At 45.9% G+C, this 16,461-nt stretch overlaps 1 protein-coding gene across 2 annotated transcripts; it reads left to right on the forward strand.

Annotated features, from left to right (window-relative positions):
• Positions 1 to 6,733: 6,733 nt before the first annotated feature.
• LOC144152609 (uncharacterized) lies at positions 6,734 to 16,253 on the forward strand. Of its 2 annotated transcripts, XR_013319194.1 has the most exons (9): positions 6,734 to 7,130; positions 8,967 to 9,184; positions 9,283 to 9,312; positions 10,877 to 10,945; positions 12,698 to 12,763; positions 12,903 to 12,974; positions 13,404 to 13,642; positions 13,738 to 13,866; positions 13,974 to 16,253. XR_013319194.1 is itself a non-coding variant. In XM_077683946.1 (7 exons), exons 1-7 carry the CDS (start codon positions 7,039 to 7,041, stop codon positions 13,234 to 13,236), a joined length of 714 nt encoding a protein of 237 aa, XP_077540072.1. In that variant the 5' UTR covers positions 6,734 to 7,038; the 3' UTR covers positions 13,237 to 13,250. The 2 variants fall into 2 exon arrangements, 1 of the variants encoding a protein (XP_077540072.1); XM_077683946.1 differs by lacking the exons at positions 13,404 to 13,642; positions 13,738 to 13,866; positions 13,974 to 16,253 and adding an exon at positions 13,070 to 13,250.
• Positions 16,254 to 16,461: the final 208 nt, after the last annotated feature.

Genomic DNA, 16,461 nt, shown 5'->3' on the forward strand with positions numbered 1-16,461 from the left:
ATCTACGTTGTTATTTGTATCTGTAAAAAACGGAACTTGTCACTGTACTGTCCTCAAAAAACTGACCACGGAACTCACTTCTTTCGCATTCATGGCACGTTTGGTTGTGAAAGGCAGGGAAAAAAAAGTGTAGAACAATATCCACGTTATGGTGCTCTTTTTTACTTATTCGGTTTTACTGACTTTTTGCGTAATATTTTAAAACAACGTGATTCGACTTTTCTTTTTTGTTGTTTTGCCTGTTAACACATTTGTTTAAAAACAGCTGGTGCATTTGATGCCCCGTGCTATATCTCCGCTCCGAGGCGCAGCTTATGTTGCAGGCCGGCAGACTTATTTTAACCAGCTGGTGATATTAAACGTGGATAAAAATCTCGATACACGGACGTTCTCGATTTCCATCTACTTCAGAAAAACGGTCGTGGGGAAGGGAGATCGAGACAACTTGTGGCCAGCCGGAAACGGCTTAGCTACTGAGCAGCTCCTGCGATCACACTTGTCAAGTATTAACCATTTGCAGGCGCCGGACCTTTTAAACAAATTATGAAATGCAAAAAGTTTGCACACATCGGGTGTGGGCTTTCGCTGTTGCGCAGTGGAGCACTCCTGCAGCCTGACTGCTCTAATAAAGTCGCAGCTAGGGAAGTGCAAAGTCGTTTCATATTCCCTGCAAGCTGCCGAGAATGACATTTCGTTTGGTCAGCTTGCGCTACGTTCGCGCTTCCAACACCAACAGACCATTGCTAAAGTGGCGCTCATTCATTTCCCCGGTTGTTACATAGAGCGTGATAGTGTTCAATTGTCTGGAGGGAAAAGTGCGGGAGCGGGAACGAAGTTGATGTTACGTGAAAGAAAAAAAAAGACCTGAATTGCATTGACTGTGCAATATTAACAATGGAGGGTCGAACCATTTCGGCATGAAGCGGTAACCGTTATTTCTTTTTTCGGTTCAGTTCAGGTTCGGGTTCAGCCTGTTATAAAATTAACGATTCGGGTTCGGGTTCAGTTCCGGCAAAAAGACCGGTCCAGTTCCGGTTTTCGGTTCGGTTCGGTTCCGGTTCGACATCCTGCTGGAAACGAGGAGGCGGACGCCATCGCTCGAGAATTGAACCACCAAGCGGGCGCCGAGACCAGCGATGCCGAACCGGAGCGCATGCAGCCCTTGACCTCTTACGCAGAAATCACGCAGCACTACAGGCTGTCGCGTCAGACACTCGCTTCCCCACCACAAATCTCTACCCCGAGAGCACGAACGTCATTTACGTGCCAGAGACGCTAGGCGGCCACCGTGAGGCCCGCGCCCACAGGCGCTCGGAATTTTCTTTTTATTTTTTTTTTTGTGTGTGTGCAAAGGTGTACTTACGGCCAGTTACAACAGCTCCGCTGTAAAAAAACGGGCCGGACGGCAAATACGGTCATACGGCTTCTGCTTTAAAGAGAACACGCCGAAAATAAAGCATTTTTCCTTGACCCTCCTTACTTCTAGGGTGCGATGAAGTCCTGAGAAACTCGCCAGGAATCGGCATGGCCCACCACGGTGCATTTTGACACCTTCAGAAAACACAACACTGGAAAAAAAGCGACACGAACAAAGGGAACACAGGACGAGCGCTTAGTTCGTGTCACGTTTTTTCAGTGTTGCGCATTCGGAAGGCTTCAAAATTCAATTTCACAGACTAGCCCCACTCGCCATTCTGCTCCACCACGGTGGCTCGGTGGTTAGGGTGCTTGGAAATACTGAGCCAGGAGACCCATTTTCGATCCCAGTAGCAGGTGCCGCTTTTCAAAAGAGGCGAAATGGAAGAACGCGCGCTTGCTGCGCGGTATCCGTGCCTCAGGTGGTTATCCGGAGCTCTTCTCTACAGCGTCTTCGTAGCAAGAGTAGTTCGCGGCGTTAAACCCCAGCCAAACAAGTCTAGAAATACCTTCACTTCGGGACTTTTTTAATGCATGCATTGAACTTGGACCGTTGACCTGAAAAGAGGCAGCGCTCAGTTCTCGTACGCAGAGATTACACAACGCGCTGCAGTGAGGGAAGTGCGCTTTCACGCAACGTGATCGCGGCACGCTAAGACGCTACGAGCATGCCGAGAGTTAGGCGTGCTTCACAGCAAAGCAAGCACGGCGCACTCCCCCGCTAGCAGACGACGCGAAGCCCCTCCTCCAAGCCCCTATGCGCCTGCGCGCGGCCGGACCCGACTCTCCTCCCGCGCTCCAATAGACCTTTCCGGAAAGTTGCGCGCGCCCCCAAACGGCGGCCGCAAAGCAGCCTGGGAACTGTGAGCGCCGCAGCAGCCGCCGCCGCCGCCGCCCGGGCCGCTCTTCATGTAGCTCTACCGTGCCAAACCGTGCCGTGCGCGGCAGCGCCTGTGGAGGCAGCATTTGTTGACTGTGCAGCTTCGGCGTTTAACATTGTGCGATGCATGCAGAACATCTGCTATCCTGGACAGCTGTTTTGATAACTGGCTTCTTTTTCAAACTTACGCATTCTTACCACAGCCCGCATTTCTTCAACAAACTGCTGCATTTTGGGGAGTTAATTGCAGTGTGTATCCCATCGATTCATGCTACACTATGTCTGTATTCGCTTCAAGTACTGTTGCCTAAGAGGTGGCAAGTCTCATTGAGCAATCCTGAGCTCTTTTGCTGTTTTCGGCTGTGTGTAAATATGAAAATAGAAATGTTTATTTCAGTCGAAAAAAGACGAGGCAGCTAGTTTGGTATCATTGCAATAAAAGACACGTACATTTTTATTCGGTTAGCAAAACTAACCAATACCGACTAAAAGGTAAAACTATTCAGAGGGCGCTAATACAAAACACGAGTTGACATTTCGCTTACTTATCGATTGAGAAGTGGTTCATGTGTTAAGTTGCTCAGGTAGCAACAAGTTTTCCATATCTGGTTTGGCTTGTCAGCCATCGCATTTGGGAAAACATACCACATGTAGTATTCTCAAGTTATTCACTTCTCGAATAACTCGCTCAACGTGTCTCCTCAGAGTGGCGATCTGCGCCGTGTGCGTGTTTGCTCCGCTACTGTCAGTTGACGCCGACCATTTAACATGGGGGGTACGTCTGTTCAATTTAACGCCAAGTTCACGGAGCTCATCTTCGATCAAAAATCCTGGGTCAGCTATGACGAGCTGTCTCCTTTGTTTTCACTCAGGAAGTACACCATACCTTAAAAGTGAGAAATAATAATTCCACAATGAACGACCGAAAAGAAATAGTCGAAATGCTGAACTCACAATGCCGCAGGAGACAGGCTGCAGGCAGTCGCTGTCGCTCGATAAACCGCATCGTTGTCTGCTGGAGCGAAAGCATTGCTTTATCGCCCTGTTACGCCCTTTGTGCTAAAATTCATTTCAAAACGGGCGTTGATTACTCTGAGCTGACAGGAGTATCTCGACAGTGCTGCATATCACTAGTTTGTCTTGGATGCCTGGCTTGGCGCATGGGATTTTTTCTGACGCGCAGTTCGAGGCAGGGTGTCGGAACGAAATGTTTTAGATGCGGAACATCTTATAGCCGTGGCCTGTCCCGCGTCGGCGTCGGCGTCGTTGGTGTCCGCACTCACTGCGCATGCGCAACTCTCCTCCTTCCCTCTCTCCAACAGCTGCGCGTTACCAGGGCTCGCAAGCTTGGACGTTCCCTGGTTTCCCTATAGGCGGCGTAAAAATCGACGCCCCAGTGACCAACCTAAAGCGCTGTTTTCGACCATCAAGTCCACCAGATGACGCAAGCGAAAGGTTACTTTTGGTATAGAATACAAAACATTCATTCCGTGACTCAAAGAGCCCACACAGTTCGCTTACAATGTGTTATTTAAAAATATTATTAACAAGTTTCGCATCAACAATTTGTTTAGAAAAAATGTACACAACTTTTCACAGACGACTGGTGCACCACGTCGTATCTGAATTTCATACCACGAAGCCAGTGACCGGTAACCGCCCACTTCAAATGAGTTAACGGTAATAATGATTTTCCGTGGTGCTTTAGCGGCAGTGTTATATGTACCACTTCTGTGTAAGCTGTATTAATTTTCGCTAGCTTCTAAAGCTTTTAATTTTAGCGCATGGAGTGGATGCGTAACGGCTGTTGAAACGGGATTCGACGCTTTCGCAACTCGTGTAAGCACTGTACCATTCTTTCCTTATTTGAAAATGCGCTCAAATGAAATGGGTGAAATCTCTAGAACCTAGTACGACGCAATTTGTTCAGTTGCTTCTTTTTGGAAGCTGCTTCGCACGAACGTCGCGTTCTTCGTAATCGCGTTTTTGCTTTCAGCAGTTTGAACAAAAAAAAAAAAAAATTGAATTTATTTTTCCGTAAGATTAATTTTTGTCAGGAGTTTCAATTACTGACAGTTCTATGCATATAAAGGGATCAAAATGAACATGTAAACGCAGTACACGGACGGAGACATGCTGCTCAGGGCTCGTTTTTGTTTGCGAAAAAAATGCACATGAGCATGCATTGCAGCAACGCGTTCCGACCGTGAAAAGTGCGAACGTTTATCTTCGTGGTCGGGGTAGCCGCGTGCTGTTCGTGTGGTCCACTGGTCATATTTCTTTGCATGCAACGCATTATAGCTGCCGCATTTTTTTTTTTTTTTTCACCTAAGAGCGGAACTGCTCGCATTCCCGTGTGAGACCGTGCACAGCTAGAGAACGTGTAAAGTGTGCACGACTCGTGGGAAGCAGATATCTCTCCTGAATTTACTGCCAAAACTTGTCCACGCAATTAAAAACGAAATGAACAGTTTGGGTGCCTGTAATTGCATGCGCCTTGAGGCTGCGTGATGTGCTCCACCTGAAAGCTCGGGGTACTCAGCTTGGTATTTTGCTTGCATGCCATGGTGCTACATTTGCTGCACTTAATGATCCAAGATGATATCGTCTGGTGTGTGTGCATGGGTGCCTGCCCGCGAGCGCCTGTGCTTTTTTTTTTTTTTTTTTTTCATAGGGTCATGGTACTAAAACAATTGGCATTAGCGGCTATATATTGTGGTGACCACCTGAGAGCGGTTAATTTTTCCGTTGCGAAAGAAATTCACGACTCCAGTGAACAATTAACTGTGCGGCCTTTGTTCCCTAGTCATGAACTCCTTGCGCTCGTATGCTTTCGCGCTCCGAATACCTGGGTAAGTGTAACATATGTTCATGGTGCAATTTGAATTCGGAAAGTCACTGTGCCCTTTTATTTATGGTTAATAAAACTTAAATTAATAAAGTCAATAAAACACATGTGATCCCGGCTGCGGCGGCGTTTTTTCTGACGGAGACAAAAGACAAAAACGCCCGTGTGTCGAGATTTCGGCCTACGTTAAAGCTTCGGCGCGGAAAACCCCCCCATTTTTTTTTTTTTTTTTTTCAAATAAAGGCATGTACGAGTATAGGTCTACCCGTCAAATATGCGATGGCGCACGTATGATAAGCAAAGTTGCAACACAGTTTGCTCAGGATAATTTCGAATAGGATGGCTTGCGAAGGTCTCTGCCTTGTCAGCTTGACGCGCGCACCTCAAAATTCGAGGTTTCCCACGGGAATGGTTTCCCCAAAATTGATAAGCCATGCATTCTGCGTATACCTCTGCAGCACCCGAGCGGGCAGCCAAATTACGGCGTTTCCTTGGACGGACGGACGACACATGGCAGGAAAAATGAAAAAAAGCGGAAGCAAAATTAACGCACTCTGCGCGGGTGGTCCCAAGCAATGGCCAATGTTTGTTTCTACTTCACTCCTTTACAGTCTACGGTACAGAACCACTGATTTAAAAATTGTGGGTTGGGAACAGGCGGTAATGAATTGTTCGTGGAACTACAAGGCTTCTCTGCTTCTTGATGTTGTGCGGTGAAGGACAAGGTTAGGCGGGAGCATCCGGAGAGGAAACAGGTGGAACATGTTAGGGAACACGGCCTGCCCTGCGCAGTATATAGTTTCCGGCGGGCCCCAAGCTTGTTATTTAATTACCGGCTTCGTGCGCCGCGCGACGCAAGGTCGACCCGTTCAAAATCGGTGACTAGGTAAGCGCGGGGCAAGGCTTCCCGGCTTCTCGATGTTATACGGTGAAGGACATGCAAGGTTAGGCGGGAGCATCGAGAGAGGAAACCGGTGGAACATATTAGGGAACGCGGCCTGCCCTGCGCAGTATATAGTTTCCGGCGGGCCCCCTTTTTATTTAATTACCTGCTTCGTGCACTGTACCACACAAGGTACGTTGACTCGTTCAAAACCAGTGACGAGGTAAGCTCAGCCAAGGTTTTGGAAATCTGATATCAATCTCATGCTCGGAACTTCCCGCGGTCTGCGGAGTGAGGAGTAAGGAAAGGAGCGTGTGTGGCATTGGCACGTAATGCATTCGCCGAAATCGTTGGTTGGGGCACCTGACGAGCAAGGAAGGTCAAGGCAGATGAGGCCGACTTCCTGCGAGAGCACCGTGCGAGCATGTCTTCGTGAGACACGGGAAGTACAATCGGGAAAGGATGTACTTCGTAGGCAGCAACCACACACACACGCATACACATGAACCAGAAAAAGATAAAAAAAAAAAAACCTTTGCGACGAAAAATTTCACTCTCAGAGTAAGAACACTGTGCACGTGTGCTGTGTCAAGATAAGTGCAAGCACATGAGGACTGGCTTCACCCGATGGTAGTGGAAAGAAGGATCAGCTGTCTTGATTCGAGGAATAAACGCAGCAGAGCAAACATTTTTCGCGTTTTTTTTTTGCTTCCACCGGACGCACCGTTGCAAAGTAGGAAAGGCTGCGATGGCAAGGGTCGAGGACGATAGCTGCAGTGTTTGTGGCACAGTGGGTTTACCACTGCCACACCACCACCAAAAATGAACTGGCCCCTATATAAGCTCAGGTCTTCCGACAAGAATTCCCACATGCACAGCTTCGACCGCGTTCACGTACAGTTAGTTCTTCGCGCTCGTTTTCAGAGCGATTTTTATAAACATTAGGCTATTTTCTTAATGCCAGACATGTAGACAATTACGCACTTTGAAATCGCTTTCAACACCCGAGTGATGCCTGGAAATCGTTGCGCAGCAAAGTGGTGCCGCAAGTCTTCGGTCAACTACGCCAACCTTACCTTCTACAGATTCCCCACCGATGACAGGTGAGTACGGATTTTTAGTTCATCATTTCTAGCGTTTGCTCTTTTTAACCGCAACCGCGAACTGTGCCTTTGGAAAACCGGATTCACTTGCCTCGCGATTTGCTTTGATAGCTGTAATGTACGTCTGCAGCGCTAATCTAAACCGCTAAAATGATTTTAACTTTTTTTTTGTACCGAAAAATCATTTACCACTGAAAATCCGTGCTTCCGATGGTGCTGCACAATCCATAAGTGTTACCTCTTCGCGCTAAGAATTTTTCGCCCTTCTCAGGCACGGGCGAGCGGGTCTAACCAAAATGCATTTTTTTTTTCTTCCTGTTCAAAAAGCGGCTCGAGTCAAAATGAATTTCCCCCTGTACCGGTGCAGCTATTGCCGCGTTATGACAATATTCAGAATTGCAACGTGAACTTAGATTAAATCAGAATACATGTCCTCTAAAAAATTAAAAAAAGAAAGCCCCGTTTAAACGCGCGAGTGGGCGGGGCTCAATTGCGGCCGCAAATGCGCTCGGATGCGCGCGCGGCTCCACGCACGATTTTCTCGTGCGCCTTGTGCTCATGCTTGACCAAGCGCTTACTCGTTTTTTTTTTTTTTTTTGACGCTTGAAAGCTAGTAGCTCTGTCATGTTTGCCAAGAGAATAAGTGATGCGGAAAGGTCAGCGCACGCACTAAAGCCAACAAAATTTAGCTTGTCCCCGCGTACCCTTCCCTATCCTTCATTGTTAAGGCATTAAACTTTGTAAAATGCCGCCAAGTGTTAAAATTACTTGCATTTAACTGAACATTTATATGCGTGCATAATCGAATATAATAACTAGCAATAAAATTCGTGCATCCCACAATCATTGATTCAAGCCAATCATATTACGTATATCCATTTAACTATAAAGAAAAATACCGCGATTTCATCTCCAAACTCTTTAGCGTGCCGTACGTTATCGCCTTTACTGAAGGCGCCACTAACCCAATTCTGTTCATTTTGCTAGAACTTGCATGCACGTTTCCAGTTTCCATGCACGGCAGCAGTGGGAAAAAAAAAAAAAAAAAACGACGCGTGGTATTTGCATGGTCGCCACGATTTGGCAAGAAGTAGAGCTCAGGAGGAGATGAAATTTACAACAAAGTGCTGTGTGCAAGAGTCATGTCCAGAGTGACCGTTCCTTGAGGGTGCATGGTGATAAGGTGGGGCAGATACATCAGAGCATAGCCTAGAGGGGAGTCAGGGGTGGTACATATATGCTCCCCTCTTCCCTTCAGGGTCGGCCAGTATTTCGCGCATTCTAAAAGGACCTAGCCCCACTTCAGAACGAATTTTTCAGCAGTTTATTATAGTTGAGGAAAGGGCTGCATTTCACTTTATGCAGTGTGCTGTATTAATTTTTTTAGCTTAAAAAGAAATATCGACAAATTGCAGCTGTTTTCTTCACTCAAGGGGAAGGCATTTTTGCCATGCTGAGATAACAAATTCCGTAAAGCGCTGTATGTGAAGTCTACGGCACGCATCGCAAGAGTAATTTACAGATCTGCAGATCCACTCATCTGTTTATTTCGTATTTTCCCCACTGACACTGAAAACATGAGGGCATAAAAGTTACCTTTACTGTCGTGTGTACAAGCATGAGCCTCAGGAGTAGAAAAAATTCTTTTACAATTAGTGGTGCTGACACAGAAAAGTTGAGGTGAGGGTTTTGTATTTAACGTGCACACCTTTTATGCCTTCATTTTCAAAAACAGGTGCAGGATACTATTTGCATACATAGGCTATGTAAATGGGGTGCAGTTGAACCAATTATTAACTGTGCATACCTTAAATTTGTCTGTCTGTTTCTGTGCAGAGCGACAGCCTGGATAGAATATGCAAACCGTGCAGACCTCAACAACCTCTCCAGGGAGCAGCTCAGCAGAACTGCGAAGTTGTGTTCATGCCACTTCACACGAGATGCATTCAAGAAAAGTGGACCACGTTCCATGGGCCTTTACAGAAGGCTCAAAGAATCCGCTGTGCCAACCGTTCCGGTGTCTGATCCTGCACTGCGGATTTTTGTTCCGCCACGTAAGTGCTGTACTATCACTAAGCACTAATTATGCACTGTTATTGTCCATTTGACAAACATATCAACTGAAATGCTGATGGCACTCCCTTTATTTCAGGGTTTTATAATGGCCCAAGGCTACACGATGGTACGTATACATACAAGTTGACCAGGGGTCAGTTTGCACCACAGTGTCAAAAAAATGGGATGCATTTGTAGGACGCGGCTACTAAACCCAGTCCTGCTTGGGTTTAGGTGCTACATACAGTCAAACCCGCTTATAGCGAACTGTAGTATGCACCGCAATTAGTTCGATATATCCAATAGTTCGATATAGCCGAACCCACCTATAAAGAATTTTTGTTGCTAGAATCCCCCTCTCTCTCTCTCTCTTGTGTCTCCCCCTTCCCAGCAGAAAGGAATACAATAAAGTATGCCACTTACCATGCACGAAACAATCCATTTACTGCAAGCAATCAAGCTACTTCGCGAAAAAAGCCGTGATTTTTGTTCGGACATTCTCGATTTTGCAACGTAAAGAAGCACAGCATTCTGCACATCAAATATTTTGGCGGCAGTTCTAGGTGCACGTAGTTTGATAGATCAAATGTGCAGTTCGTTGTAAGGAATATGTTTCACGTGTATTTTCGTTACCTGATTTGATTTGCTCAATATATAGCATAATTCGCTCTATCTGGGTTCGTTATAATCAGGTTAGATTGTATTTGCAACATTTGCAACCACACACAGTGTACTTCAAAATGGTTTTATCACACATATACTAACTTTAAAAGACGGGTGTTTCACACCCCAGGCAGTAGTATTATTTTCATACATTACTCGCTTGTAAGAATAAATTCTTGAAAGATTTAATTGAAGCAGCAGGCTGGCAGCCCTGGCTGGGAAGGTAATGAAGGTATGGGGTAAAGAGTTTTAGAAAGGTTGCACTGTCGCTGTAATGTCCGTAGAGTAGGGTAACATAATTCAAGCAGACGCTTGATAGTGTAATGTCGGTCACGCTTCTACTTAACAAAGACCACTTATGAGGGCATGAGGGAGGGAAGAAGGGGTCACCCCTGACCTGTGGTAGGTGGTCGGTTTCATTTTTTGGAGCATTACGCTCGGATAAGGGATGTTGCCTGCCAAGTGAGTAGTCTGGACATGACCATATTAAACCAAAACGATTATAAAGGGTATCCAATTGACAAAAAGAGGATTTGGGAGGAAGATTGTGGTGAGAATGGGTCCATTTGTAAATAATATCCCGTGTGCATGCTGAGTTGGCGTACACAGTGTGTGCGAAGACTTCTGGGAAAGCTTTTATTCGTCGACAGGAAGCCAGTAGGAGATGCTTCATTGAGACATTGTTGACTGAGTTTCTTGAATTGGCGCCGCTGCGACAATGAGGGCAGTTATGGGAGGTTTACAGGGAGACTACCGGGCAGCAGCATGCACCAAGTGGTTACCTTGCTTGTAAAGAAAATGTTTATAACTGTGTTAAGCTTCTCCTACTAAACGGGCCTCAAGGCAATCCTTGAAACTATGACTGCCTGTTTGTTTAGATGTGTTGATTCCAAATGCAAATACTTTTCTTCTAAGTGTAGGCTATAACACAATTTTAATGACTACTTTTTCCGTACATATCCCCATATTTACTACTTGAGCAATGGTTGCCATCAAAGTGTATGTTGAGAAGTTGCTGTTTCTTGCAGGGCCTGAAACTGTGCGGCCTTTGCCACCTGATCTGCTGTGCGAGCACAACTACTGCTCAAGTGAAAGCAGTAAGTAAATGGGGTAGGAAAGAGGTATCTCGGCCCGTACTGCTTGGAATATTATCACAACGCTGAGTTTAGACAAACTGCAAAAAAGCCACGTTCTATAGAAGGGCCTTGATAAATTTTTAGTCTTCACTCTTGCATGGGATTTACGAAGATGGCATTGATGATTTGCTGAAGAGCAGTCTTTGTTTTGGGAGCATTTGACAGCACTCCCAATTTTTTTTTAATTGGTTGCTGCTTTTGTCCTATATGAAGGCTATATTTTGTCCTACATTGTGCCTATTGTGGAGGTGTTTGCTGAAAAGTTGCCATTCTGTCTTGCTGGAGTTTAAACCATGCGTCTTGTCCCTCACGTGCTCTGTGATCATGACTATTGCACAACACAAAACAGTAAGTAGTTGGGGTTAAATAATTTGTTTTCCATGCGGTAGCTGCTTATAAGATATCTGGAAGGAAAACCAAAGAGCCCTGACACATAGGAGCATGCCTCATACTTTCCAGATCTCTCTCAGTAGGAGCATACAAGGGCAAGTTATTATTTCAGAATACTGCAAGTAAATGCACTGGCCCAAGCAAGAGTGGGTACAATAAAGCAGTGCAGACAACACTGAAGCATTAACATAACAGTTAAGAAGGCGACGTTCCAAATTGGGAAGAAATTATTTGGACCAAATATATTGGAGGGCAGTGAAGTCAAATTTGGGAAAAAAGCTGGATTTGAAACGGTTTGATCGCACAAATATTGGGGTTAGTGAAAATTCATGACCACTATGTGAACGCCATATCGATAAACAGTTTTGCAGTGTGAGGGCCATCTATTTTTATATAACCAGACGTACAACTGCGAAGAAATGGAAGGGGACAGAATTCTCTGCGGGCTTCACAAGCTTGATTACAATGACTGCTTTGTCCCGATAACCATGATACCAATTTTATCGCAAACCTCAATAGTGGAGATACTGAGGGAAAACAGATAAAGCAGTGGCACCTCCCAGCCACTTTCCAGTGATTTCTCTGATGTTGCAGAATCTTTCTGTGAATCTTTCCCAGGAAAACTACGGCCAAAGACGATCATAGTGGGCCTCGTTCCGTTTGATTGTATCACTGCAATGCTAACGTGCAGTTAACACACTGATAACTGCGCTTGTAGTGCTGGCGCATATGCCATCACTGTTCCCTGTCACACGTCACTCTAGCGTGAAATTTGAACGTTTCGCATTATTTATTGCGTTTTTCCGGTTAAATATCTTTCGTGGCTGGAATGGAGCTGAGTGAGTTACCAAAAAGTTCTTTCAAACTTTTATTTTGTCTTCATAGCCCCTTTAACATCAATTACAAAGAAGTGGCCGCAGCACTTTCCTGTGGGATCCCAGACGAAACACTTTGATGAGGAATTATTAATTACCACATGGTGTCTATTCCAAAGATAAGTCGGAAACTACCTCTCCTAAGATAAGTCCAAAACTACCTGTGGCATTTTATCAAAGGCTTTCACATACGACGATCTAGAAACAGAACCTCAACAATAGGACGATAATTCTCAAACAGCAAGCCGATACGATTCCCCCGTAGCTAGTAAAAAAAATTAAAAAGAGGTTAGAAACCAGAACTTTTCTGTTAAAAAGGCATTAAGTGTACCGTCGGGCGCAGCAGATTTTTTAGGATCAAGTTTTAATAGCATGTGTCATACACCCTCCCTCGTTACTTCTAAACGGCACACAAATTTGACCACACCTTTTCTTTCCATTCTTCCAGTTGATAGCAGCCCATCAAGACCAGTCGACATTGAATCTGGGGCACCTTTAGAAACGAAATCACATTGTAAGTGCACGTTTCATTAAATTGGCTTTGAGCATGATGGATATAACACAAGCATTATGATGCTTGCAACAGTGTGTATTTGAGTATGCTGGTAAGCTTGCAGCTTTGTTTAATGGTCGGATGTTCTCTGCATTTTTAGCCAGCAGTGACCCATTCGAGTACCTGGCTGTGCCGTCCACGTCAACAGCCACGATGGCTGCACCACAAACATGTGAGTCTGTTCATCTTCCATTCAATTCCATGTATTTGAGTATGCTGGTAAGCTTGCAGCTTTGTTTAATGGTCGGATGTTCTCTGCATTTTTAGCAAGCAGTGGCCCGTTCGAGTACCTGGCCGTGCCGTCCACGTCAACAACCACGATGGCTGCACCACAAACATGTGAGTCTGTTCATCTTCCATTCAATTCCATGTATTTGAGTGTGCTGGTAAGCTTGCAGCTTTGTTTAATGGTCGGATGTTCTCTGCATTTTTAGCAAGCAGTGGCCCGTTCGAGTACCTGGCCGTGCCGTCCACGTCAACAACCACGATGGCTGCACCACAAACATGTGAGTCTGTTCATCTTCCATTCAATTCCATGTATTTGAGTGTGCTGGTAAGCTTGCAGCTTTGTTTAATGGTCGGATGTTCTCTGCATTTTTAGCAAGCAGTGGCCCGTTCGAGTACCTGGCCGTGCCGTCCACGTCAACAGCCACGATGGCTGCACCACAAACGTGTGAGTCTGTTCATCTTCCATTCCATTCCATGTATTTGAGTATGCTGGTAAGCTTGCAGCTTTGTTTAATGGTCGGATGTTCTCTGCATTTTTAGCAAGCAGTGGCCCGTTCGAGTACCTGGCCGTGCCGTCCACGTCAACAGCCACGATGGCTGCACCACAAACATGTGAGTCTGTTCATCTTCCATTCAATTCCATGTATTTGAGTGTGCTGGTAAGCTTGCAGCTTTGTTTAATGGTCGGATGTTCTCTGCATTTTTAGCAAGCAGTGGCCCGTTCGAGTACCTGGCCGTGCCGTCCACGTCGACCACCAGAGCTTCTCCATTCCCTTCCCACCACTTTGAAAGCAGCCATGTGCCTGCACCGGCAGCTACACTGGCATCCAGGCAGGGTACGTAACCATGTATGCTTGATCACTGCACCGAAATTTTCGCTCGTAGAAATACAACTGAATATTGTATAACGGTTCTCACAAACCCACTTATTTTTTTTTTTTAGATACACCAGTCAAGAAGAGAAAAGGCAGGCCAAAAAAACAGACGACACCACGAACCAAAAGACAGCTTCACCACTACCGGATCGAGAACGCTCGGCTCCGTCGGACCCTGTCACGAATGAAGCCTGCAAGACCAGTACTGTCACGAGCACAGATCATTTCCGAGTCAGCCAGGTATCTCAACAAAGACTTCTTGGACATTCTGCGTGTACAGATGTACCTCCAGCCCTTAAACAAGTACGGAAGGCGCTGGCCTCCTGAGTTTCGGCAGTTTGCCCTCAACCTGTACTTCAGCAGCCCAAAGGCATATAGATATCTGGCTAAGGTCCTAAGCCTTCCAACAGTCACATCCCTGCGAACCTGGCTGTCGAGCATCACCATTAAACCTGGTGTGTTTCCACAAGTTCTTGAATTGTTAAAAGAAAAAACAAAGAATTGGGAAATGATCAACAGAGCCTGCACATTGATCTTTGACGAAATGTCACTGAAGCGAAATTTGCAGTATGACTCCAAGCAAGATATTGTCCATGGTTATGCGGACACCGGGTACGAAAGGAGGAAGAATGTGGCGAACACTGCCCTATTGGTCCTAGTGTCGGGCATTGCAAAGAAATGGATTCAGCCGGTTGCTTTCATGACTGGGGAGGCAGCTGTTCGCTCTGGGCCACTTTTGATCCTTCTTAAAAGATTGATCAGGGACTTAAAGGAGTCCGGTCTTTTCGTGAAGGCACTGATTTGTGATCAGGGAAGCAGCAATGGTGTTGTGGCAAAAACGCTAGGAATAATCCCAGAAAAACCGTTCTTTACAATAGATGGCACGAAAGTATATTTCATTTTTGATCCCCCTCACCTTTTGAAATGCACAAGGAATAACCTGCGGAAGCATAACCTGAAGATTGGAACAAAAGTAGTCAGTTGGGAACACATTAAGCAGCTCTATGTGTCCACGCACCACTTGAAGTTGAAGTACGTGCCAAAATTGACCGATAGGCATATCTATGAGACTCCTTTTGGCAACATGAAGGTGAAGTATGCAGCACAGGTGTTCAGCAGGAGTGTGTACTTAGCAATGCAGGCATTCATCGCCTTTAATGAGTTGCTCCCCACGGCTGTGGATACAGCAGAGTTTGTAGAGCGGATGGATGATTTGTTCGACACCGTAAACAGCTCCTGTGTTCGAATCCGAGAGAGAAAAATGAGACATGCTATCTCTCCATCCACTGCGCATGTTCAGTTCTTGAATTCATGCTTCTCCTGGTTTCAGTCGTGGAAGTTCGAGTCCAGTTCTCAGCCTAGAACCATACGTGGTTGGCAGGTGACAGTCAGGGCCATTGTTTTGCTTTGGGCAGAGCTCCAAGCTTCCTTTGGGTTTCAGTTTCTACTGACACGTAACCTCAACCAGGACCCGCTTGAAAATTTGTTCGGAATTGTCAGGCAGCAGCACGGCTGCAATGAAACGCCAAATGCGTACCAATTTGCTGCTGGGCTCAAACATATTGTAGTCGGCAAGCTCTTCAAACTATCCGACAACAGCAACTGTGAGCAAGACAAATCTGTTCTGTTAACAGAGCTGAAAAGGCTACCGCTGTCAGATGTCGCAGGCCAGGGCCAGAGCCAGAGCACAGCCAGTACGAGTCTAGATGTTCCGGAACATCTCTCCGAAACTGACCTGCCTTCACTTGATGTTCTTGAAGCAAACATAGTTTGTTACGTGTCAGGATATCTGGTACACACGTTCCTAAAGAGTAAGGCTTGTGACTCGTGTAGACAACTTCTAAAGTCCCCGAGCCAAGACCTCACCTCGTCAAATCAAGTATTTATGATGTTCAAGGCAGTAGAGATAGAAGGCAGGACACTAGGTAACCTAGCTGTGCCAACTGAGATGGCCTTTCACCATGTGGCCAGGTTGGAGCAGCTGTTTTCTGTCGCAATAAATGACGTTGCACACAAAGAACGGGTATCGCACGAGCTAGTGAGCATCATGAGGGAGGCCGGTGAAGGACCATTTTGCAGCAAGGACTGCTGTGAGGCGTTCCTGAAGATGTTCGTTCGAATTCGCCTACTTTGGTACCTGAGGATGAGGAACAGAGACCTCAGCAAAATCAAAGAGTCGAAGTCATCAGCAAAGAGGAAGCTGAAAAAGCTCTAAACGAAACATTGGGGCCTTATAGGCAGCTTATGAGAACTGCTTTATTAATATCTATCTCTGGCTGATAGTTTATCTATGCAAGTGCTTCTGGGCAACACGAAAGTGCTCGGCAGGAGTGTGTACTTAATGGTTAATCTGCACCATGCTGCTTCTTTTTTTTTTGGGGGGGGGGGGTGACTGACGGTATTTTTTATTTCTGTTCTTACTAACACTCAACCTCAACCATACCCTGCTTAAGCTGTACGGGCTTCACGATGTTACTGTCACAGCAGTGCTTTGATCCTGCAGGTGACTTTCGAATTCCCCCTATGTCGAGGTAGAACATGCCCCAGTGGGCTTGA

The sequence above is a fragment of the Haemaphysalis longicornis genome, unplaced genomic scaffold (assembly GCF_048455015.1).
Source record: "Haemaphysalis longicornis isolate Haplotype H1 unplaced genomic scaffold, Haemaphysalis longicornis Haplotype H1 scaffold_1, whole genome shotgun sequence".
In the NCBI taxonomy this organism is placed as follows: Eukaryota; Metazoa; Arthropoda; class Arachnida; order Ixodida; family Ixodidae; genus Haemaphysalis; species Haemaphysalis longicornis.

Bases quoted from the DNA above. Each gene is read 5' to 3' on its own strand.
- LOC144152609 (XM_077683946.1), top strand. From the start codon at position 7,039: ATGCCTGGAAATCGTTGCGCAGCAAAGTGGTGCCGCAAGTCTTCGGTC. The intron at 10,946-12,697 runs GTAAGTAAATGG...CCATTCTTCCAG, and splicing joins CTACTGCTCAAGTGAAAGCA to TTGATAGCAGCCCATCAAGA. The intron at 12,975-13,069 runs GTGAGTCTGTTC...CTGCATTTTTAG, and splicing joins GATGGCTGCACCACAAACAT to CAAGCAGTGGCCCGTTCGAG.